The sequence below is a fragment of the Salmo trutta genome, chromosome 28 (assembly GCF_901001165.1).
Source record: "Salmo trutta chromosome 28, fSalTru1.1, whole genome shotgun sequence".
Taxonomy (NCBI): domain Eukaryota; kingdom Metazoa; phylum Chordata; class Actinopteri; order Salmoniformes; family Salmonidae; genus Salmo; species Salmo trutta.
In genome coordinates, this window is record NC_042984.1 from 15,023,834 (window position 1) to 15,047,736 (window position 23,903).

The following is a 23,903-nucleotide window of genomic DNA, read 5'->3' on the forward strand; positions in this document are numbered from 1 at the left end:
TACCTTTAGGAGATCCTTATATAACTCAGGATAGAGCATAGCTACTTCTGACTTCACATCTTTATCCAACACGAGGGAGAACACAGGGAACATGGTGTAGATGGTGGAGTAGCTAGAATAAAGAACATAAACTATTTAATTGAAATTGATCAATGATTTATGTAAGAAATTAAACACAAAAATTATGTTTTATCTGAGAAGTTATCCAGATAAATGTAAAAAAATACAGTTATTACATTTTTCCCCAAATGATTGAACATTTCAGGCATCTAATTTCCTGACATTACGCTAAATCGATTTGAGCTCCATTCTAAGGATGAAAAGAGGGTCTTTTGATGAGGTTTTGATGACTAAGCAGGGTTAAAGTAATTTCATTTTTTTCTCTACATTCAACCCAATGCAACAATACATCAACACAATCTCAATGTCATAGCAATCCGACTAACAGTTGAAATGCCATCCTGATAAGCCACCGCTATTGAGAAAAGATCAGCTCAGCTCACCCAATAATAAGAAATCCTTGGTAGAGGGGGACAGACGCAAAGTAGAAGACAGAGGAGAAGACAGCCTGGGGGAAGAAGAGATCATGAATGAGTCATCATCATAGCAAAATGGTATTATACTGTGAAAGAGTTCATCTGTGTATATCGGAGGGTTAGAGTTAATATCAGAATAAATGGTGGATTGGCTGCTGTGGGTGAAAATCCAGCACTTGCAGAAAGAGGAAATTAGAAATACAGTGCATTCGGGAAAGTGTTCAGCCCCCTTGACTTTTTCCCAAATTGTTTTGTTACAGCCTTATTCTAAAATGTCTTAAATAGTTTTTCCCCCTCATCAATCTACACACAATACCCCATAATGACAAAGCAAAAACAGGTTCAGAAAATTTGACAAATTTGTATTTAAAAAAACCCCTGAAATATGACATTATTCAGACCGTTTACTCAGTACTTTGTTGAAGCACCTTCGGCAGTGATTACAGCCTCAAGTTTTCTGGGGTATGACGCTACGAGCTTGGCACACATCTATTTGGGGAGTTTCTCCCATTCTTCTCTGAAGATCCTCTCAAGCTCTGTCAGGTTGGATGGGGAGCGTCGCTGTACTGCTATTGCAGGTCTCTCCAGAGATGATCGATTGGGTTTAAGTTCGGGCTCTGGCTGGGCCACTCATGGACATTCAGAGACTTGCCCCGAAGCCACTCCTGCGTTGTCTTGGCTGTGTGCTTTGGGTCGTTTTCCTGTTGGAAGGTGAACCTTCGCCCGAGACTGAGGTCCTATGCGCTCTGGAGCAGGTTTTCATCAAGGATCTCTCTGTACTTTGCTCCGTTCATCTTTCCCTCAATCCTGACTAGTCTTCCAGCCCCTGCTGCTGAAAAACATTGCCACAGCATGATGCTGCCACCACCACCATGCTTCACCATCACAGGATGGTGCCTGGTTTCCTCCAAATGTGACGCTTGGCATTCAGGCCAAAGAGTTCAATCTTGGTTTCATCAGACCAAAGAATCTTGTTTCTCATGGTCTGAGAGTCCTTAGGTGCCTTTTGGCAAACTCCAAGCGGGGTGTCATGTGCCACTGTGTTCTTGGGGACCTTCAATACTGCAGAAATGTTTTTGGTACCCTTCCCCAGATCTGTCCCTCGACACAATCCTGTCTTGAAGCCCTACGGACAATTCCTTTGAACTCATGGCTTGGTTTTTGCTCTGACATGCACTGTCAACAGTGGGACCTTATAGAGACAGGTGTGTGCCTTTCCAAATCATGTCCAATCAATTGAATTTACCACAGGTGGACTCCAAATCAAGTTGTAGAAACATCTCAAGGATGACCAATGGAAACAGGATAAACCTGAGCTCAATTTCGAGTCTCACAGCAAAGGGTCTGAATACTTATGTAAATAAGTTTACTTTTTTTTTTTTTTTTTATACATTTGCAAAAATGTCTACAAACCAGCTTTCCATTTGTCTTTATGGGGTACTGTGTGTAGATTGATGAGGGGAAAAAATTATTTAAGACATTTTAGAATATGGCTGTAACGTAACAAAATGTGGAAAAAGGGAAGACGTACTGTTGTCCGGTAGTTTCACCAAATCAGGGGAGGGGGTAGTAGGGTTGGGGGGTGAGGGGAGGACAAAAAAAAGGTTTTAAAAAATGGTAAGGGGGATTACAAATGCAATCAATTAAATTAATAGAACCCCAAATCTATCTGCAACATTGAAGCTGAAGTGTTTCATTTCATATTGAGAACTGTAATACACTAGTACAAATCATAATTGACATTTTCAAAACTGAATATTTACAACTTTCATTTAAATATTGGTTAGTAATCTGAGTAATAGCTCCAAGAATTGATTATAAAAGTGAAATAATAAAGCTATTATTATCATTCTGGCAAGGCACTACTTCTGCTACGTAGTTTAACCCATTACAGTCTAAGCCATGTCTAAGCCGGGGGGGCCTTCAATTTGGCCTTACTGCTATTAACCCATACAAATGTATTGAATAACAGATTCACTACACAGAACAACAGATAGTCCCCCCCCAAAAAATCTAAAGGAAGTTTGTTCTGAAGTTTCTGTCCTACAGTACCAGTCAAAGGTTTGGACACACCTACTCATTCAAGTTCTTTTTTTTGGTACTATTTTCTACATTGTAGAATAATAGTGAAGACATCAACTTTTAACAAGGCACACCTGTTAATTGAAATGCATTCCTGGTGGCTACCTCATGAAGCTGGTTGAGAGAATGCCAAGAGTGTGCAAAGCTGTCATCAAGGCAAAGAGTGGCTTCTATGAAGAATTTAAAATATATTTTGATTTGTTTAACACTTTTTTGGTGACTACATGATTTCATATGTGTTATTTCATAGTTTTGATGTCTTCATTATTATTCTACAATGTAGAAAATAGTAAAAATAAAGAAAAACCCTGGAATGAGTAGATGTCCAAACTTTTGACTGGCACTGTATATCTGAGAGATATAAGAAAGATCATGATTTAAAACATTTTTTACATGTATTGAACCCCTTATTTGTGGCATTAAACAGTCCCCATTTATACTTCCATTCATTTTTTGAACTTGTACCGGGGGACCTTCAGATGAGTCTTATGAGGCCTGTGGGCGTCCTAGAGCAAAACAACTGACATACGTGTTTGTGAGTATCTCACCTTTCCACAGAGGGGTCATATTAGTGTGTAGCTACAGACAGAAGTTGGCAGATCGGCTGTACCAACTTCAGACAATTCCTAAGATGCTTGTGGGGGGCATAGAGCAAAACAGAGAACAGCATCGTGTCTTTCCATAGAGGGGTCATAATAGTTTCTAGGCCAAACCACAAGGACGCTACAGACGATTTTGTGAGAAGACAAATTTTGGGGATTTCTCATGGTCTGACAAACATCGCTCTAGCTCTGTCACCTTTCACAGCAGATGCGGAAGTGCGACAAAAAACCCTGCATATCTCTATCTTAAAATGACAGATTTTTATGGGGATTGTTTTATTATGCTAATTAGATTTCTGCTGGGGAGCGGACATCGACTCTATGGGGTTAACAGCTGTGGTTGTGGGCAGTGTTAATCCAAGACACATTCGAGGCCTCCCAAACTAGTCTATGGCCTGGTCTGAGAGACTAGAGAGCTGAAGAGCTGGCTGTGTACTCACTAGGGCTGGGGGGGGGGGGCTGAAGAGCTCCTGGGGTCCCTTGCTCTGACTCATTCCCCACCCTGCTCCACCGCTCTATGCCTGGCCCAAGGTACTCTCACTACCCACTGGCTCTGGGGCTGGTGCCGCATGGTGTCTAGGCTTCCAGGGAAGCTGCTGGCACTCCCTGTCCTGACACTCCCTATCCTGTTTCACCATTTGTGACCCTAGTCCTGACTCACTCCCCACCCCGTTCCACCATTTGGTACCCTGGTCCTGCCTACCTGCATGGTGCTGATGCACAGGCTCCGGTGGATGACGAACTGGGAGAGGCCGGCAGATCTCTTGTAGCTGTTCCGCCCGTGGACCATGAGGAGTCTGCCCAAGTGCTTGAACTGAGTCACAGAGAAGTCCGCAGCCAGCGATGCCTGTTTCCCTTCCTGTCAACCAACAACATGGTGGTGGAATTTTTAAGACATTCTGAGATACATTTAGAAAAGGTTAGCAAAGGTCTTTGGTAACCAGAATAACACTTTTTACGAGTGTATATAAAGAAAAGTTTAGAGGAAAAGTTTAAACTACTGACACTTTGAGTAAACAAGTTCCCTATTTCTGCCACAGTTAAATCAATATTTACCAACTATTGAGTTGATGTGGAGCTCTGGTCCATAGTTGCTGAAGGAGCAAGGTGTCCATAAAGTAAGAACTCTACATGGTTGCCCTGTCAGCACTACAGTTCAAGCAGTCCCAATCAGAACACATGACAATACCACATTGTCAGAAGACAACGTCACATTCATTTCCTTTACACCCACGACCTGTTTTCACACAGTCAAAAAGGAATCATCTGTGCATGATATGACATAGTGACAAATGTATGTTAAAAGGTGCTCTGGCCAGAGGGGAGCCAGCTCTCAGGAAACACACGACACAGACAGCAGCGACAGTGTGTGTGTGAAAGCAGAGCAACAGGGCGACAGGGACAGAGAGGTTCTTACTTTGCCCTCCACTCCCACGCCACAGTCGGCTTCCTGGATCATGCTGACATCGTTTCCTCCGTCCCCTAAGAGAAAACAAACAGACATCGGTGGAAGTGTCAGGAGGAACATGTCTGTTAATGTGACTCACAGCAGAGAGGGCTTTGTGTGTGTATGTGTGTGTATGTTCGTGTGTCTGTCTGTGTCTGCTTGCCCGTTTGTGTGTGCGTGCGACTCCCTCAAATCAGACCTCAATCATTACCATAAGAAAATACTATGATGCAAACTGTTTATCAAGTTTATATCATGAAAACAATACCATCCAATATCTTAAAATGTACAGGTCAGTAACCCTGCAGTTAACTGTAATTGGAGAGTTTTAGTGAGCTGAATTGAGAGTAGGCTATTTGTTAACTCTGTAACTCTGTATACTGTAATGTCCCAATAGAGAAAGGCTTGGGGCTGACGCTGGGCAGACTCACCTACAGCACAGGTGAGTTTGCCAGTGCGCTCCTGCAGCAGGCGGACTATCTGGGCCTTCTGGGTCGGAGCACAGCGACAACACACCACGGCAGGACACTGACACGCCAGCTCCATAAACTCATACTCATAGAACTTCAGACACACCTGCAGGAGAAGCAGAGTATGACAGACGAGGGTTGAACAACCACCTTGGCCAACGACCAACTGTGGTTTATGTCTGGATCTTTATCATTGATATAGACTCCTTCCTTAACGTCTGTTACATTTATCTAGGCAGTTGTCAATTGAGACTCAAAACAATGCAGCACTGTGAATGGATAAGACTCAACACCGGCTGACGTTTCTCAAGTGTCTCAGTTAGACTTTAACCAATGTTAGACTGACTATTACCAATACCACAGCTACCACCAAAGGCCTCTTCAGTAACAGTGCTTTTGTTTGGTTTACACAGATAAGGTAAAGTATTCAGAGTGAGGACGGTGCTCAGCTTACCTCCAGTGAGTCCCCTGATATGACCAGAGCACAGTCGTGTTTCCTCCTGAAAGCGTTGAGCTCCAGATGGGCCTCTCCTCGCGTCGTCACCTAGGACCACAGACAGTACATGGCTTACCATCATGTCAGAGACACACAGATAGCCATCTAACCCACAGCAGCAGGAGTAGCTGCTCTCCTGACTGCAACTGTCAACCACACTCTAGATTAGCATCAGGGTGAACTGATCAACTGCCAAATGTTGAACATATGTAAGGTATGAAACCATAAGGACGACCAGGACATGAACCCACTAATACATGGCTGATTTTGTGGATTTATATAGACTACTATTTCTAATGAAATATGGAGGTTGATTGTGTGGACATTACAATAGGTCAAATTGTCTAACCTAAGGTCCATATTATGAAGAAAACATCCCATAGTTTCTGCAACTGTGTCAAACTTATATGTGGACTCGGAATTCCAAAAATGTGGAACTGGAAATGACAACAAGACATCAATCTGTCAACCAATGTTATGCACTGGTATGTCTATTTTACTCTCCTATTGCGTGTTCATACGTCAAGTCGTCAACCCAGTGCCATTTGTGTCGAACCAGGAAGCCAATAGCAGATGCCTTGGCTATTGGACCACTCAACAGTCACAGCCCCTGCCTGCCCTCCTCTGCTGGGAGAAGCTAAGGGATTGTTTTCATGCTGTGCCAGCCATTGTTATCCTCTTCCAGTAACAACTGTTGTACGCAAGTCCTAACCTTCCTACGGCAGGCAAGCTTTTCTGCAGCTGGATGAAGGCCAAAAGGGAAGTCAACAGACTATCAAAGCAATTGTGCTGTTTGAGAGCTAAGCCTGCAAAACAAATTAGAAAGTTAGGTTCTCTGTCTGTGTTCCCTCAGGAAGTGGTTCAGCTGGTACTCACAGGCCTGTTTCCAGACCTGGGGTCAAATAGCATTTAAAATCATTCAAATATATGTACTATAAGTGTTTGTTTTAGACTGCCTGTAGTGCTAGTCAAGCACAGCTTAAGTATTTGAAACAATATCAAATAGTATTTGAACCCAGGTCTGGAAGGCTCTGGTCTGGTTGACACTGGCTTGAATGCATATTCTTGTGAGAGGTGATTTATTGTTGGGCCAGCCAAATAGCCAGCGGATCCAGGCTGGGCTGGGCTGGGTTACATGGCTGGGGGACTACATAAGCACAGCTATGGGCCTTCACCACACAGAGGATGGATGTCCGCATGAGGTCAGTGTAGACGACAGGAAACTGTGGATGATCCGATGAACTAGGAATGACCCCTTATGCTAAAGCTATTTATTCCAATTCACAATAAACATTATATTGAAAGTGCAGTGGTTGAACAGAAAAATGCCCTCTACTGCTTCTCCACTCACCGAATTAAAGATGTGGATTTCCTGGTTGCGGGTCACCAGATGAGCGTTCTTAGCCGTGCACGTGGCTGTTTCCAGTTTATCTCCAGTTAACATCCACACCTACACAGGTAAAACAATTTTAAAATTACTTTTCTGTGTGATTAACACATTTTACATTTCTTATCCACATTCAAACAATGACACAACACATAACAGTTTCAGAGGGCATAAAGCCCAGGCATAAATAAAGTGTATTGAAAAAAAGTATGAAAATGTATGCACTCTGGATAAGAGCGTCTGCTAAATGACTAAAACGTCAATGTAAAATGTATTGAAGTGAATTGTTGCTGAGGCCGTCTACCCCCCTGTCCCGGTGACCCCTGACCTTGATGCCTGCATTACGTAGGATCTCCAGGGTAGGCCGTACGTCAGCCTGCAGTTGGTCCTCCACCCCTGTCAAACACAGCAGCTCCATCTCCATCTCCAGGCTCTCGATCACCGTGGCAACCTTCAGAGACCGGTCGTGCACACTCAGCTTGGCCTGGACATATCGGGCCTGTGGAGAAAGTAACGAGAGAAATGTGGTGAATATATTTGGATTGTAAGACATTATCTGAATATAGCATATTGGAGTTTAGCTAGTTTGATTTATTAACTGTCAAACATACAAAATCGTCAAATGTAACATGTTTTGGATGAGAAGGATTTAAAAGGAGCAAGTAAATGTCCAGCAGTCTCCAGCTCAGAGGAGATCGTTTTTTGCTCTATCTGAGTGACTCACTCAGGAACACAAGATCTGTGTGTGAGTCACCACCGCCCACCAGCCAGCTCTCACAATTATACACTCAGGCAATGGGCCTGGTGGGGCTGCAGGGGAGACACTGCCCATCTGCCAGCCCTCCCACCCTGCATTGAGAATGGGAGTGTGTGTGTGTGTGTGTGTGTGTGTGTGTGTGTGAGAGAGGGATATCCGAGTATCAAACAACACACTTGACATCTTAAGAACAATGGTGCGTATCTGTGGAAACTATTTTGTTTTTGTATTTGTTGTTGTTGGCAGGTAGGCTACCTAGCAGATATAAAAGACTTGAGAGAACATGACAACTCCAAGACAACACCTGGAAAGAGTGTATTTTGTGTAGGACGATAAACAAATTAGTGCTACATTGTCATCCAACACAAATGTACATTTCTTTAATCTCATAAGGAGTGGCACTAATAATAATAATACACTGGTAAAGTAAAAACAACACATGCAGAGGGAGGTGCAGCAACTAGTAAATTCATGTTATTGTAAGAATATTACCACACCTGGTTTCACATGTCATACCCAGACGCTGATCAAAAGGAATTTCCCTTCTATTTATGACACTATGTGGATGTGCTCAAACCAAGATGGATACCCTAAGCTACAGCCTCACTAATGAGTTTGCCAAATGGCTATGACACACTGAAATGTCAAGGTCGCCAACGGTGGGCTTGGTTACTCAGGACAGTCAATTCCTTCTCCATCTAAACATCCTCCTCCTTCTGTTGGCTTGGGTTACTGCACAGTCCCATACTCTATGGAACAATGTGACGACAGTCACATTGAAGCTCGACCAAAGACAGAGAGGGCATGCTACTAACCTCAAAGTCTTGGTACTGTTCCTCTGTTAGAGACTTTTTGGAAACGACCAAGACCCTCAGGCCTTCCCTGGCCATATTTCCACACTGGAAGAAAGAGCAAAAGTAACACCAAAACATTAATATCAGAATGTTCAAACATACACAAGGATTGAACCTTCCCAAGAAAGGGAAAATTGACAGCAACACCCTAAAGATGACCACAACACGCTATAATCAATTCATGGTGGTCGTTTATTAAAACTAAAATGACGTGTTTTAATAGAGGAAACCAAAAATACCTCTTCTTCCAGCCAATCATTATACTGGACGATGCCTGCCATCACTACGTCTGCACCCTTCATGTAGAAGGTCATTTCTCCCGTAGACTCATCCTGTAAAACAGACCATTCACTGTCATTACCTTAATTCAATGCTTGACAAACAAAATTGAAGAAAAACATTCACATCAATCAATAAGGTGGACTCAGGGGTTTCCCCTCCTACTCTCAGCACCTGTGTAGAGAGGCACATAAAGGATTAGTTTATTATTGTTGGTTGGTTGGTTGGTTGCTTAGAAAGGGAAACTTATTTTGGTGTTAAAATGTTCACAAGGGGTCTCAAACATGTTTGAAAATATTTTCTTGAGGAAGCCAAGTTTAATCCCAACCTTCCTGAAGTAGAGTTATACCAGGTCTATCCAAGCCAACAACAATAGTTAGTCATGCAGACAACACAGAGACTTAGTCATCGGAGTTCATAGCAGGGTAAAGTCTGTCTTAGATCAGCCTATGTCTTGATAGATAAATGGATCAATGCCCAGGATCAAAAGCCATAAAATGAATCTTAAAAAAAGAGCAATTGGTCCCAAACAGTTGGCCCTACTGATATCAGCTATACAATGGATCTTTCAAAAGAGTAGTTACATCAAAACACAGACAGTTGGCCGGCAATCTAGCAAAATACAAATTATCTTCCACAATACATTAGATCAGCTGAGGAAAGCATACACCTCTGGCAACTGTGAAGGGTTGACTCAAATTAGAATTTTCAAATCAAATTCATATCCTAGTCAGCAGCACTCACTCGAACTATGATTCCCATTCGCTTGCTCTCGTAGGTGAAAGGGAATATCTGCAGGATGGTGAAGTTCAGGATCTGTCCAGTAGGGGTCCTCAGCTGCATGGAGTTCTGGTCCCGTCCGACCAGGGTCAGACCCACACTCTCTGTCCACTGCACCAGCGAAACCTAGCAACAGTTTGGTGAATGGGTGGTTATAAAAATACATCAATTTGATGAGGTAAAAGGAGAATGGACCATTTTAGCATGATGATAATCTTGGTTAACCAAGAACTAAAGTATTGCGTAATTGGTCAGATAGTCAATGAAGTTCTGGGTCCATAGTGTTAAGAGAACAGATAGAATGAGCGGATCCAGAATGAAGAGCTCCAACCCCTCTCTTTGCAATTTACAGGCAAGTCTTTGGGCCAAATGTCCCCTCTCCTTCCAAAATTCGAAAGATGCTAACACCTGCAAAATCATGATTTGTCCAAATAACCAGTGACGAAAAACCCAAGCACTGGAACTAAGGCTGCTGATCTCACACATCCCGTTTTATCATGACAGATCTACAGCACCATTTATGTTTACGTAGTCTTTTCATGAGAGATTAACATGATGTACCTTTTCACAGGACAAATGAAAGAACAGGAAATATAAATCTGAGAAGCACATCAAAGAGCACAGCTCTATTTCAGCTCAAATCAATAATAAAAGCATTTTCTGCACTCAGAGTATTGATTGACAAACTAGGAAGACAATTTTAAAAGACAATGCCACATGTTCTTTCTGGTCTCTTTTGAAGGGCACATGAGGATAATGCCAAACAGACGACATTTGGAATGATTGAAAGAATCACTTTTTTGGGGGGGGGGGGGGGGTCAGAAGTTATTTTTCCCAATAACTTCCAGAAAACCAGCACAAGATCAAAAACACAATTCATCCCTCAAGCCTACACTGACCGGTCTCTAATTTCAATCTCTTATTTTGTCTACCATGGCTAGAAGAAGAAATCTCAGTGACTTTGAAAGAGGGGTGATTGTTGGGGCAAGTTTGGCAGGAGCTTCAGTGACAAAGATTGCTCAACTTGCTGATGTTTCACGATATGCCATAACCGTCTCAGTCTCCAGATCTCAACCCAATTGAACACTTATGGCCGATTCTTCATGAGACAAGTGTTTTCCACCACTATTAACAAAACATCAAATTATGGAATGTCTTGTTGAAGAATGGCATTTCATACCTCCAATAGTGTTCCAGACACTTGTAGAATCTATGCCAAAGTGCATTGAAGCTGTTCTGGTGGCTCTAACGCCCTATCAAGACACTCAGTTGGTATTTCCTTTATTTTGGCAGTTACCTGTATCACATCCAACAAAGCAAGTTAGATAAATGGCTTAAGATTGGACTGCTATAAACCATGCATGCAACTGCCACTGCCATTGTGACCACTACCACCAGCTGCCAACAGTCAACACCATATCTATATATAGACTTCCTGAGAAGCCATAGGAGAGCAAACTGAATTTGAGCCAAGATCATATCAAGCTGATACAATATACCTATTTTAACAACTGCAAAAACATTCAATCGAGAAAGGAAATAGCATCACATTGACTTATATTGTAACCTGTGAGAAATCTTGGAACAGGACAGGAGTTTCAAGACTCATAAACATATTTGCAAGAAAATTAAAAAAAATGCTTGTATTGCATGAAGTTGAGAATACAATAAGCCACAGCTCACCATAAAACAAAAGTTGTGGGCCATATCAAAGTATCTAATACTAAGGTAGGAGATTCAAAGAGGGAATAGGTTAGCTGAAATCCAATAGACTGGGGAGCACATTAAGGAAATGTGTATTTACACTACGGGAAATGGATCAAGCTGAATTCCTCCTCAGCCTTCTTCCTGGACTTCAAATGATTCATAGCGATCAATGACATAGCTAGGTACACGTGTCATTTGTCTCCTCAAGGTTTCCTTCAAAGGCAGCAGACAGCAGGTAGTCCACTGCAACAACCGCTAAAGGTTCAAACTTCAAAATCACTTGAAGTGACCCTCTCCATCATTTAACTTGGACTCTATTATTCTACTGTCGCAATACCTACTGTAATGGGCCTAGTGACAATTCCATTTAACCTTCCTGGGGGTGTTGAGTAAACAACTCACATTTTCCCCAGGCAATTTTTGTATATGTTGGTCTACTGTATCTTTAACAAAAAACAATATTATAACCTCGCAGAGCAAATGTCAACTGTTAATTAATTACTTGTATAAAACACTAACAAACCCTGGTTGCTATATTTTTGGACAGCTATGTCTAGTAGTTAGGGTGAGCCGTTGTGTACCTCGTCTGGGCTGGCAGCCTGGTAAACCCTGCAGGTGTCCTCATAATGCTGCTCTGCCTCGGCCTGGTCCGTCACGCCGTTGGCCTCGTACGCGGGCGTCACACAGTGCACCAGGGCGATGGCCTTCACCGCCTCATGCACACGGCTGTTGATGGTCTTACGAACCTTAGTGGCCGCCGGAACTCTGGATGCTGGGAGGTCATGAGAGGGCTGTGGGGAGGAAGGTGCAGAAAAGAAAAGTTAGCCGACTGAGTTGGAGCATCTGTCTACCTGCAAGGTTTTCAATAATTAGTAGAGCGTTTTTTTAATAATAAACATTTTTTTTCTCAGCCATTGATTGAAAAACAGTCATCACATAAATAAATGAATTGTGGGGAATATATACAGTACATGTACCTGTGAGCTGCCTTATTCAGTAACTATGGCAACAAAGTATATGGAATATATGCGTTTTGTAATGTTAAAACATAACACTTCTCTGAACTTACTCAGTTCTAAAATGACTACTAACCAAGTCATTTAACTAATCCTACCCTATTCATTCATACCATCCACAGGAAGTAAACACAACCAGGTGTGTAACAAAATAAGAAATATGAACAATTAGCTTTAGCATCTTGCTGCTGCTATTTTTAAGCTGGGGGTTGTGTTTCCACAGGGGTTAATGGTGGAGTCATTAAACTAGGGCAGGTCAGTGCTAGTGGGCTCTGGGGCTAGTGGCTAATCCGGTTTCCTTCTCCACTAACCTCTGGTGTCAAAGGGACAAAGAATGTCATTAGGGGTCAGGAAGCATTCAGCCAAACAATAATCACATAGCTGATATGCTGTCCAAAAGATATGCCCTAAAGACAAGGGTTGTTATTGGTTTTCACACAGAATTATTTTGAGTTTCCAAGCATTGACTGTCTCACCAATTAGTAATACATTCGTTGCCCACAGCCCATATGGACTGATGCAGAGCCACAGGTCTACATAGAGAGTTTGGCCATTGTCGTTTCTGTCATTGACGCTCTATGTGCGCTACAACTATTTCAATATGGCTCGATGGTGATGGTTATTGTTTACCTGTGTGTAGGCACTGAACACGTGGCTCTGCACCTCGTCCATGGAGTCCATTCCATAGGCCACCGTTCCAAGATGGAGGCGACGGAACACCATCTCATTCTGGGTAAGAGTCCCTGCATCAAACACACAACCACAATTTATACTATTTGTAACATTTCTATTGATCGTGGGGTTATATGCACTGGTGTTAGAAGTGTTGGAAGCGAGATGGTAGTGTTGGTGTTAAAATTATTATCATAACTTAAACATAGTGATTTTTAAACAGACTATAGTACAGTCACACTATGATCTACAAGTCAAGTATCTTTCCATGCAGTCAGTGTCCTGACTGTCCTCACACTTTAAAAGCCCCTCTCTGTAGCTAGTATTTCAGGATGACCTGAGAAGCCCCTACATTAGACTGACCTTTGACCCCTAGGCCCCATCGCCCTGATCATGGACAGGCTTGCCCTAGCACTATCACAATGAACATAACCTTAGCAAATCTTCAACACTATCAACTCTCATACGACAGACTGACATGTTGGGGCAATGTCCTCTTCTGACTACTGAAGCAAGATACATGCATTTGGCATTGTCTTATAATGTAACACTAGCCACTACTCGTCCTGTGCACTACAACATTTAGCAGTTTTATGCAAACCTTATACTTTACTGTCATGTTTCATTACCATAGTTACATCTTATGTGAATTGACTAAGCTGACAGTTTATGGAGGCACTCTCACCTCTTAAGCTCAATACAGAGTCCACAGCCACACAGCCGTGATAGTCTGGCGGTCAATAATTACATATTTATGTCTATAAACGACAAAAGTAGCAGACCTGTTTTGTCAGTGAGCAGGTAGGAGATGCGTCCCAGTTGTTCAGGTATAGTGCTGGCCCTGACCACTGTACCAGGGATCTTAGAGTCTCTTCTGATCATCCAGCTGAACACCATCTTACCCATGTCCAGGTTCACACGCAAGCTGGACACAAAGTTCACATTTTATTAATTTAATAAAATGTGGATATTAATGGGTTTAGGTTGTCCATCAAACATGCACATAAGGATATGTAGAAACAATTAAGCAAGGATAGATTTTATGTAAATGTAGGCCTCAACTGAAAATACCAACTTTTGGTCTTAAACATGCTGTTAAATGTTGTTAAATATGGATTTCTTAATTGCTAATTTAAATTAAATAGAAAGTGTGTTAAACTCCTACCTGATGGGGACAATGTTGTAGAAAAGCAGCAGGAAGCGGAAGATCTGCAGATACCAACGGCCGGCAAAGTGTTGGAGGGCCACCATGACCAGAGACACCACCACCAAAGCCCCAAACAGGATCTTGGTTAAACAGTTCACTTCCAGGTCAAATAGGCCAACCTACAAGAGATGATAAATGAGAATGACATCAGGCAGTACACGTCAAAACACTCTAAACACAATATTATGGAACAACTGTTGAAATTATATGATTATTTGAGTATTGGTAGCGGTTTATTTTACAATACATAAATTGACCAGGGTATTTTCTTTTTTTAAGACCTTGAAAAACGGTAACAACACAGTAATAAACTATTAATTACCATGGAAACAGTACCGTAAAATAAAGTGCTACCAGAATATTTGCATGACTTTATGTACTAAAGGAAAGCGTCATGGCAGGGTGTTTAACATTAATATACCTTGTGCCTTGGGTCTGAGGTGTTCATCACACTCCGGAGTTCCTTGCCTGTGTAAATAACTACTCCTACCACAGTGCCTACAGAGACAGAACATTCAAGTAACGGACTGAAACTTTTAAACTGACAAGTCTCGAATCATAAACCATACCATATAATAAAGCATGTAGAAGACTTCCCTTGATGTGAATGCATGTTTTGAAATGTATAACGACAGTAGTACATGAGAGTTAGCCAATTTGCCAAATGACTACCATATGCTATATACAGTAGGTTAGACTCTGAAATCTCTATGTAGTGTTTTTTCCCTTTAGGGAAACGTTGTCTCTTATGGTTAACTACCCCTGAACTAGTTTTAAATGACCAAATGTCTGATTGCGCCGGTGTGTGTGTGTGTAGGAGGACAAATCATCAGCACATCGAGCGTGGAGGGAGTAATGCCTCATCACGGCTCTAGGGATGGAGGGAGGGAGAGAGGGATGGAGGAAGGGCTGGTACTGGTTCCTTCCATGTTATTAGCTGCTTCAGTGGAGAGAGAGAGAAAAAGAGCAAACCACTGGGGGAGTTGGTATTTACCAGAGGCGATGACAGTGCTGGCCCAAAGGGTATTCTCAATACTGAGACTCTCATTGACTGGAGGGTCTCCATCCTCCTAAAGCACAGCACATAGGACACAAAACACAGACAGAGTATGGAACATTACTACATGAAAACAGAAAGTCTTTCATCAAAGTTCACTATATATGGTGGCAATTATCTTTATGCAAGTCTTAAACAAGAAAAGTAAAATATAATTGTCCAGGCACTAACACTCACCCTGGTGAAAGTGCCAATAAAGTTGTGGATGTCAATGTTTGGTTCCTCCGCATACACATAGGATCTGATCTGGAGAATATCCTGGAGGAGCAATCACAACATGGTCGCTTATCAATAAGCGATAACAATTCCAAGAACATCCCCCAAAAACATGAGATGTGGCATTACTTTACTAAATCTTTCTGCAGTCAGTGCAGTGCAAACATCGGTGTTCTACTAAAAGATAGATCAGCCATCTGGTCTGGTGACTCACAGCAGCAGTGGGCAGTCTCTGAGTACAGGCCACTGGGTGGCGTAGTTTCCAGTCCGTCTCTCCGTCCAGTTGGTCAGTACGCAGGAAGCAGGAGCCTAGAACAGGGCAGAAGTGAGGAAAATAACTGATCCAGAATGGAGTCACAGACACCTCTAGGGGGAACCGTTGTGTAGGCTTTAGAGATTGCAGAAGCATTCAGTTATAGGGCCTCCATGGTACAAATAACTACATTCTGTCCATCTAAAAAACGAAATGTGTTACCCTATGTGTTACCCTGCCTGCCTGTCTATAGCTGAGAACACTGGGCCTAGCTAGCCTCTTCATAATTGACCTAATGGCCTCCATGTGTCAGAGATAACCAACTAACCACTCTTTCCAGTAAAATAAGCATGTTGTTTTTCCTCCCCCCACAGGAAAGCACAACCACAACCAAGCATGCTTCATCTAGTTTGTGTTACTCCAAATCAAGATTATAAAAGTGTAAGGTTGTCGTACTCCAAATGTTTTATCGCACATTTCCGATGGAGCCTAACAGCTGCTAGTTATCGAGGGGGTGGTGGTGTACTTGTTTAGAAAACAAGCCTGTTGGAGATGGCATTGTTTTGCATGGGAGCAATTCATTCTGTTTCTGTCACCACTCTTTCAAATCTCATCCAATTCCACATTTGTTTATTCAGATCAGGCTCAGTCTTTGTACCTTGGTTCCCCCGTTTTCTATGTTCTTTCTATTCTACACTTTGCCTGTCTTGGTGATTTTCCTTAGGAACTAACTTGCAATTTAAAAGACAAAAATGGTCAGGGGAAATGAATGGACCATGCTTCTTCTGTCTTCTACCACAACCCGTCCCCCCCAACCACCACTTTGAACGATAGCCTACTGGACCCAATTACAATTTAGACATTGTTACACTTCCTGTCCTGGCTCTAGGCTAATCCCTTCACCTCACCACCCTTTTTAAACATGCCATTACCCTAACTATCCTGTTTTGGAGATTTGAATGAATGACCAGCAGATGTTTACCATTTCTTTCAGAGGTCCTTAAGAAGATCATGTCAGCAGGAACTCGCTGGTTCTACAAAGAAAAGACAGAAATAAAGAAAAACACGACTTCAACTTGCATCCTGTTCTTCTAACCCCCCCTCTATAACTGTAGACGTTCAGACTTTTGCTTTAATGTGCTACATTACCTGCATTCAGCTAGTCACAATAATAATCCCTGCAGCAAATCATCCAGCCTTACCCTGAATAGGAGCCTGACCAGGCTTTACACTCTGTTTGACCCAGACTCCACTGTGACTGAGTCCTGGTCAGAGTAATTGGAAGATGAATTCTCAACACTATTTAAGTTGACAGATTTCAAAACATTGAGTTGGACATTGATTATTTTAAGTGGTCGATGGGTTTAATAAAGATTCACTGTGGCACTTCAGATCCATGGGGTGGTACACATATTGAACGTTATTTTAAAAAAATGTTTTAACAAATTTCAAAATCAGAAGATCATAACAATTCGAGTTCGATATACTTTCAATGTCTCCTCAGTCATGGATAAAAAATATCAAATGTATAAAGAGAACAACATGTGTGACCTATCCTTCAAAGACTCCCAGAATCCACTCTTTCTACAGTAGCCAGTAAAAAATACTGTTAGGAGTTGGAATGTCTATTAGAATTACTTAAGATACTTTTAACAACATAGTGGCGGCAGGTAGCCTAGCGGTTAGAGCATTGGGCCAATAACCGAAAGGTCGCTAACTCGAATCCCCAAGCTACAAGGTGAAAAATCTTTTGAAGTGCCCTTGAGCAAGGCACTTAACCCTAATTGCTCCAAGGTCCCTGTTGATAATGGCTGACCCTGGCCATGACCCCACTCTCAGGGGGAGTTGGAATATGCAACAAATATTTCAATTTCACACGTGTATAATACATACTTGTACATGTGTGAAATAGGACAAATATAACCTAACAAATTATAATTTATTATAATGTTACCAATGTTGATGCCATTTGTGACGCTAATTTGAATGACACAATTGATTGCCTTGTTTTAACTTTCCCACATGGATATGCCAACTTAATGGCGTTTTAAGTTAACTATCTGGTAAGAATGCATTGGTATTTTCTGGGTGGTCTATATCCAACTAATCTCGGCTAACCCAGAACTTTAATCTTGCGTAATTGGTCAGATGCTCAATTAAGTTCTGGGTCCATACGTGTTAAGAGATAGAAAACAACGAGTAGAACCGGAATTAAGAGCTCCACCCTCTCTCTTTGCAAGTTACGGGCAAGTCTTTGGGCCAAATGTCCCCTCTCCTTCCAAAATTCGAAAGATGCTAACACCTGCAAAATCGTGATTTGTCCAAATAACCAGTGATGAACAACCCAAGCACGGGAACTAATGCTGCCGATCTCACACATCCCGTTTTATCATGACAGATCTCCAGTACCATTTATGTAGCCTGTCCACGAGAGATTAATATCCTACAAGTGTTGCCTTCAATTTTTTGTCAATGTCATCAATAATCCAAATGTCAAATGTTTGGTTTTCTGATCCAATTAAGTTCATTTAAAGTTTGTGTCAGTTACATCTGCATTGAGCTTGACAGACTCAAGCTCAGAAACATTGATCACAAGATTACAAAATCTTTAACTCCTTTCACCTCAAGTCACCAGTCTAGCAGATTAACAGACCAATCATTATTTGTCATATTTGGCAACTTTGCTATCCTGGTATGTAGTATGCCTAATTCATTGATGCAGTCAAGGCGAAATCTACAAAGTGATTCAAACCTTTTCCACGATTATAAGGTCTCCAACTTGAATGCCACTACTTTTCACCTTCACAGTGCCTGAAATAAAAACAAACGTAAAATGCATATTCAATAAGTGTTTTCAGATTGCAGAATGTTGAGTTGACTAAATTCAGTGTGAAAATCATAATGGTATTGTGGTTAGATCAGAAATTAAGAATGAATGTTGTTTTATGGACATTCCATGCCTCTTAGGAGGGGAAGAATAGAGTAAAACAACCCAAACAAGTAAAAATCTCTAAAACATCCATGTAAACATTCACATGGCTCACACAGGTTTTTTATGGAAGTGCGACATCCTGGTACCATTAACATCATTCAAAGACACTGTTAAAGCCCTAGGCTTCATTCTCCCTACTTCTCTTCTCATGGTCCATACATACAGAAACACTATTCAGCTCACGGTTTACGCCAAACTGTCTCCTCCAGGTTACCTTGCAAATGTAGACAACTGTTGTTATAGATTTCCTTCCACTAAATGTGGAGGGAAAGTAATTTTCCATGTAGGCCTTCAGATCTGAAAGAATGTTTGGAGGGTTGGGGGAGTTGAGCCTTTTCTCTCATTCCATTTGGAATGAACAGGCAAAATTGTTTGGAGTGGGTCACTCACCCTTGACCTTTGCTGTGACCTCAGGCTTTTGCATATGTAATACATTAATATTGCTATGCATTTAGGTTTATTGGGCTTGAAAACCCATTCTGTTTCACTTAGTTTTATTATCCGAGTTTAGTCTACTTTATACACAAATCTGCTAACACAAACTAAACTTTCCCAATAAGCTTCAGAAATAATTGGTAAAAAGTCAAAATACTGAGGAGAAAGAAACTACTTTAAAATGATGAATCATACATTCCTACAGGATGACACAAAAATCCTTGGTGGACAACTGACATCAAAACATAAACTAACAGCATGATGTTTTGCTCTTGATAAAGTAGCTACTTTCTCAAAGCAAAACAATCTACAGGCATTTAATGCTATTATCTCTCTCACCCTGTGCAACAAGACAAGCCACTGGGGCCACTATCATGGAAGCAACCATTTATTGTGTTTATTGATAAAACAAGGTGCCAGATCAAAGAGGAAAAGTGATGGAAACCGCAAGAGGTCTCCAGGTTTTTATTGCTAGTAGCACTTTATTCCAAGCCCTCTTATGTGTACACTTTTACATCCCTGCTTTGAATTAGCCATCACTCCCCTCCCACCCAGAACCCACTCCCCTCCCACCCAGGACCCACTCCCCTGTCAGCTTAAACAGGACCGGACCAAGCTCATACAGTTAACTGGACTGGAGACCAGGGTTGGGGTTAATTCCACAAATTAAATTCAATTCCCTCTCCCAGGGAATTCCATTTCATTCAAATTCCAGGTCAGTCTTTGCATTCAGAGATAATTCAATTCCTCTCAATTTCAATGTTAGGTAAATTCCAATAATTAAATTCCCAATTCAATATTATCGCCAACAATTCCAATTAGAATTAAATTCCCTCTGGCTTTCAAGCTGATCATGTCACTGTTCACACTGCCTCACTATACAGGAAATATAGAAATACAAGTTAAAATAAATCTTGCAATCAACTTTTGATTCTAAATGCGTTAATTCCATTCTCTGGGAAATCCAATTCAAGTCAATTCCAAAGATTAAATGTGTTTACAATTCCAATTCAAACAGTCTAAACCCAATACAATTTCAATTCCATAACATGAAGATTGTTGAAATTCGAATTCAAGAATTTAACTGGGATTTCAAATTAAATTTGAATAGACCCCAACTCTATTGGAGACACCCACTATTCAGGTACTTGTATTATACTGAATAGACGCATCAGAAAACTACTGTAGGTCATTAATTGGTTGGAGTGGTTACTTTGGATGTGTTTATAAGCATATTTCTGTTGTTGTTTATTTTTTCTTATTGGGTACCAACTGCAAACAAACCCTTACCTCTTATTGACAGCTTGCTATATATCTGTGAATTCACTTCTTTGTCTCGACAATAACATCTGATCTCTTCAACTGCTTCTCTCATGATGGTAATAATCAAAACAATTCCCTGAAATACAAAAATATAAGACAAACCTAAATGTGTAAAATGACAAATTATAACAAGTATCTTGTTTTTAGAAAGTGATTGGTGGATCATGTGAATACTTGACGCTACATTACTTTGACAAAATGCTACACTGCTTACCAAAGGAACCCAGTAGGTGTACAGAGCACCTAGCCTGAGATCATTGACAAACTGAGAACAGGCCAGGAGCAGAAAGTACAAGTTGAAGAAGTACTTGAACTGATTAAACAGCACCTGAGAAAACAAAACAGAACAATATGATTTCACATAAATCAGCCAACCACAAATATGTACGTACATTAGGGGCATTGTAATATATGCACGTGACAAGACATTGATCACTTAGGGTTCAGTTGAGACAAAAATAAGCTTATAGTTTCAGACATATCCACACACAAACACACATTCTAATATACAGTACCAGTCAAAGGTTTGGACACACCTACTCATTCAAGGGTTTTTATTTATTTTTTACTATTTTCTACATAATTCTATATTTGAGGTTCTTCAAAGTAGCCAACCTTTGCCTTGATGACAGCTTTGCACACTCTTGGCATTCTCTCAAACAGCTTCATGAGGAATACTTTTCCAACAGTCTTGAAGGAGTTCCCACATATGCTGAGCACTTGTTGGCTGCACTCTGCGGTCCAACTCATCCAAAACCATCTCAATTGGGTTGAGGTCGTGTGATTGTGGAGGCCAGGTCATCTGATGCCAGCTCTGTTACTTGAACTTTGTGAAGCATTTATGTGGGCTGCAATCTGAGTTGCAGTTAACTCTATTGAACTTATCCTCTGCAGCAGAGGTAACTCTGGGTCTTCCTTTCCTGTGGCGGTCCTCAAGAGAGCCAGTTTCATCATAGCGCAAGATGGTTTTTGCAACTGCACTTGAAGAAACTCTCAAAGTCCTTGACATTTTCTGCATTGACTGACCATCATGTCTTAAAGTAATGATGGACTGTCGTTTCTCTTTGCTTATTTCAGATGTTCTTGCCATAATATGGACTTGGTCTTTTACCAAATAGGGCTATCTTCTGTATACCACCCCTACCTTGTCACAACACAACTGATTGGCTCACACGCATTAAGAAGGAAAGAAATTCCACAACTTTTAACAATGCACACCTGTTAATTTAAATGCATTCCAGGTGACTACCTCATGAAGCTGGTTGAGAGAATGCCAAGAGTGTGCAAAATTGTCATCAAGACAATTAGTGGCTACTTTGAAGAATTTGTTTAACACTTTTTTTGGTTACTTCATGATTCCATATGTGTTATTTCATAGTTTTGATGTCTTCACTATTATTCTACAATGTAGAAAATAGTAAAAATAAAGAAACCGGGAATGAGTAGGTGTGTCCAAACATTTGACTGGTACCGTATACATGATATATCTCAACACAGACGGACATCAACTTTTCCAGTGCCACCCACAGTCAAGTATAGATTTAACAGTCACACATAGCTGAATTTCATTACCACCAATGTGCAAGATTACTACAAAGGGAAAGTTTGTGTTCTCTCATTGCTACTGTGAGTAATTTCCTCAACTACTGACAGGTGACAGTGAACACTGACACAACAAGAATAATGTGTTGATTTGAGAATGTGTGAATTTGCAATGCAAAAAAGGACTGGTCTTCTTGTTTTTCCTACTTTTAATGCATGACTTAATATCCAAAAAAGGCACAATGTTTAAGACTAGATAATGTCTGAAATCCAAATTCATATTAAAATTAGGCTCAGAAAATCAGAAAGTAAAAAAACAAATCCTTACTATTCTTGCCGTGGTTTAGCTTTAATTAAAGACTCAACAACTACAGTAGAGGCACACTAGTCTATACGGCACAGGCTAACATGAGTGCTCATTTGATTAGAATCAGTGTCCACCAACTAACGATTCGAATCTATGGGGTCAGCTCTACTGCTCACTCTCCACTTTGCCACTAAACCAATAACTCCACTTTGCCACTAAACTAATTCTGTCTTGTTGTGTTGTGAATGAGGAGCAGATGACGATTGTTTGGTTGGCCCGGAGTACCTGTCACTCACCCCTGGGAGGAAGGTGAAGAAGTTGTACTTCTGGTTGTTAATGAAGTTCCGGGGGTACCTCTGCTCCCTCTTCTCTGGGTGGCCCAGCCACACCGTCCGCGGCCGGAAATCCCCCATGCCGCAGCACCTCGACCACGGGCAGCACCTGAGGAACACCAGTGTAGTTCATCATTAGGGCTGGTTTCCTGGACGCAGGTTAAGCTCACTCCTAGACCTGTACATCACAAAGAGTCTCAGGGTAGTGCAGATATAGGATCAGTTTTGCCTTTTTAATCATAATGAGTATATGGACAGGGGGGGACAGATCAACACTCCTACTCTGAGATGCTTTTGAACACTGGCCCTAGACTAAAAATAAAATGGTATTTAGTCCATGACTAGGCCTAATCTGTGTCCGGGAAACTGGCCCTTTTAGAGTTTTCCTCTCACTGAAATGCCACCACAATAATATGGAAATACTACAGTTGAAGTCAGAAGTTTACATACACCTTAGCCAAATACATTTAAAACTCAGTTTTTCACAACTCCTGACATTTAATCCTTGTAAAAAGTCACTGCCTTAGGTCAGTCAGGATCACCACTTTATTTTAAGAATGTGAAATGTCAGAATAATAATAAGATAATTATTTATTTCAGCTTTTATTTCTTTCATCACATTCCCAGTGGGTCAGAAGTTTACATACACTCAATTAGTATTTGGTAGCATTGCCTTTAAATTGTTTAACTTATGTCAAACATTTCGGGTAGCCTTCCACAAGCTTCCCACAATGAGTTGGGTGAATTTTGGCCCATTCCTCCTGACAGAGCTGGTGTAACTGAGTCAGGTTTGTAGGCCTCCTTGCTCGCACATGCTTTTTCAGTTCTGCCCAAAAATGTTCTATAGGATTGTGGTCAGGGCTTTGTGATGGCCAGTCCAATACCTTGACTTTGTTGTCCTTAAGCCATTTGCCACAACTTTGGAAGTATGCTTGGGGTCATTGTCCATTTGGAAGACCCATTTGCAACCAAGCTTTAACTTCCTGACTGATGTCTTGAGATGTTGCTTTAATATATCCACATACGTTTTCTTTTTCATGATGCCATCTATTTTGTGAAGTGCACCAGTCCCTCCTGCAGCAATGCACCCCCACAACATGATACTCCCACCCTGTGCTTCACAGTTGGGATGGTGTTCTTTGGGTTGCAAGCCT

At 41.3% G+C, this 23,903-nt stretch overlaps 1 protein-coding gene across 1 annotated transcript in view; it reads right to left on the reverse strand.

Annotated features, from left to right (window-relative positions):
- The window catches only part of LOC115165593 (probable phospholipid-transporting ATPase IIA), a 39,526-nt gene that overhangs the window by 9,849 nt on the left and 5,774 nt on the right, over positions 1–23,903 (reverse strand). Inside the window, exons 2-25 of the mRNA XM_029718801.1 lie at positions 22,714–22,858; positions 20,783–20,896; positions 20,536–20,644; positions 18,571–18,629; positions 16,801–16,852; positions 15,780–15,874; positions 15,527–15,607; positions 15,287–15,362; positions 14,714–14,790; positions 14,251–14,411; positions 13,868–14,010; positions 13,044–13,156; positions 11,979–12,188; positions 9,655–9,816; positions 8,871–8,963; positions 8,593–8,676; positions 7,349–7,519; positions 6,985–7,083; positions 5,592–5,681; positions 5,099–5,243; positions 4,638–4,702; positions 3,924–4,079; positions 504–568; positions 4–112 (exon numbers count right to left, since the gene is read on the reverse strand). Coding sequence (XP_029574661.1) covers positions 4–112; positions 504–568; positions 3,924–4,079; positions 4,638–4,702; positions 5,099–5,243; positions 5,592–5,681; positions 6,985–7,083; positions 7,349–7,519; positions 8,593–8,676; positions 8,871–8,963; positions 9,655–9,816; positions 11,979–12,188; positions 13,044–13,156; positions 13,868–14,010; positions 14,251–14,411; positions 14,714–14,790; positions 15,287–15,362; positions 15,527–15,607; positions 15,780–15,874; positions 16,801–16,852; positions 18,571–18,629; positions 20,536–20,644; positions 20,783–20,896; positions 22,714–22,858 — 2,674 coding nt within the window. The remainder of the gene's footprint in view (positions 1–3; positions 113–503; positions 569–3,923; positions 4,080–4,637; positions 4,703–5,098; positions 5,244–5,591; positions 5,682–6,984; positions 7,084–7,348; positions 7,520–8,592; positions 8,677–8,870; positions 8,964–9,654; positions 9,817–11,978; positions 12,189–13,043; positions 13,157–13,867; positions 14,011–14,250; positions 14,412–14,713; positions 14,791–15,286; positions 15,363–15,526; positions 15,608–15,779; positions 15,875–16,800; positions 16,853–18,570; positions 18,630–20,535; positions 20,645–20,782; positions 20,897–22,713; positions 22,859–23,903) is intronic.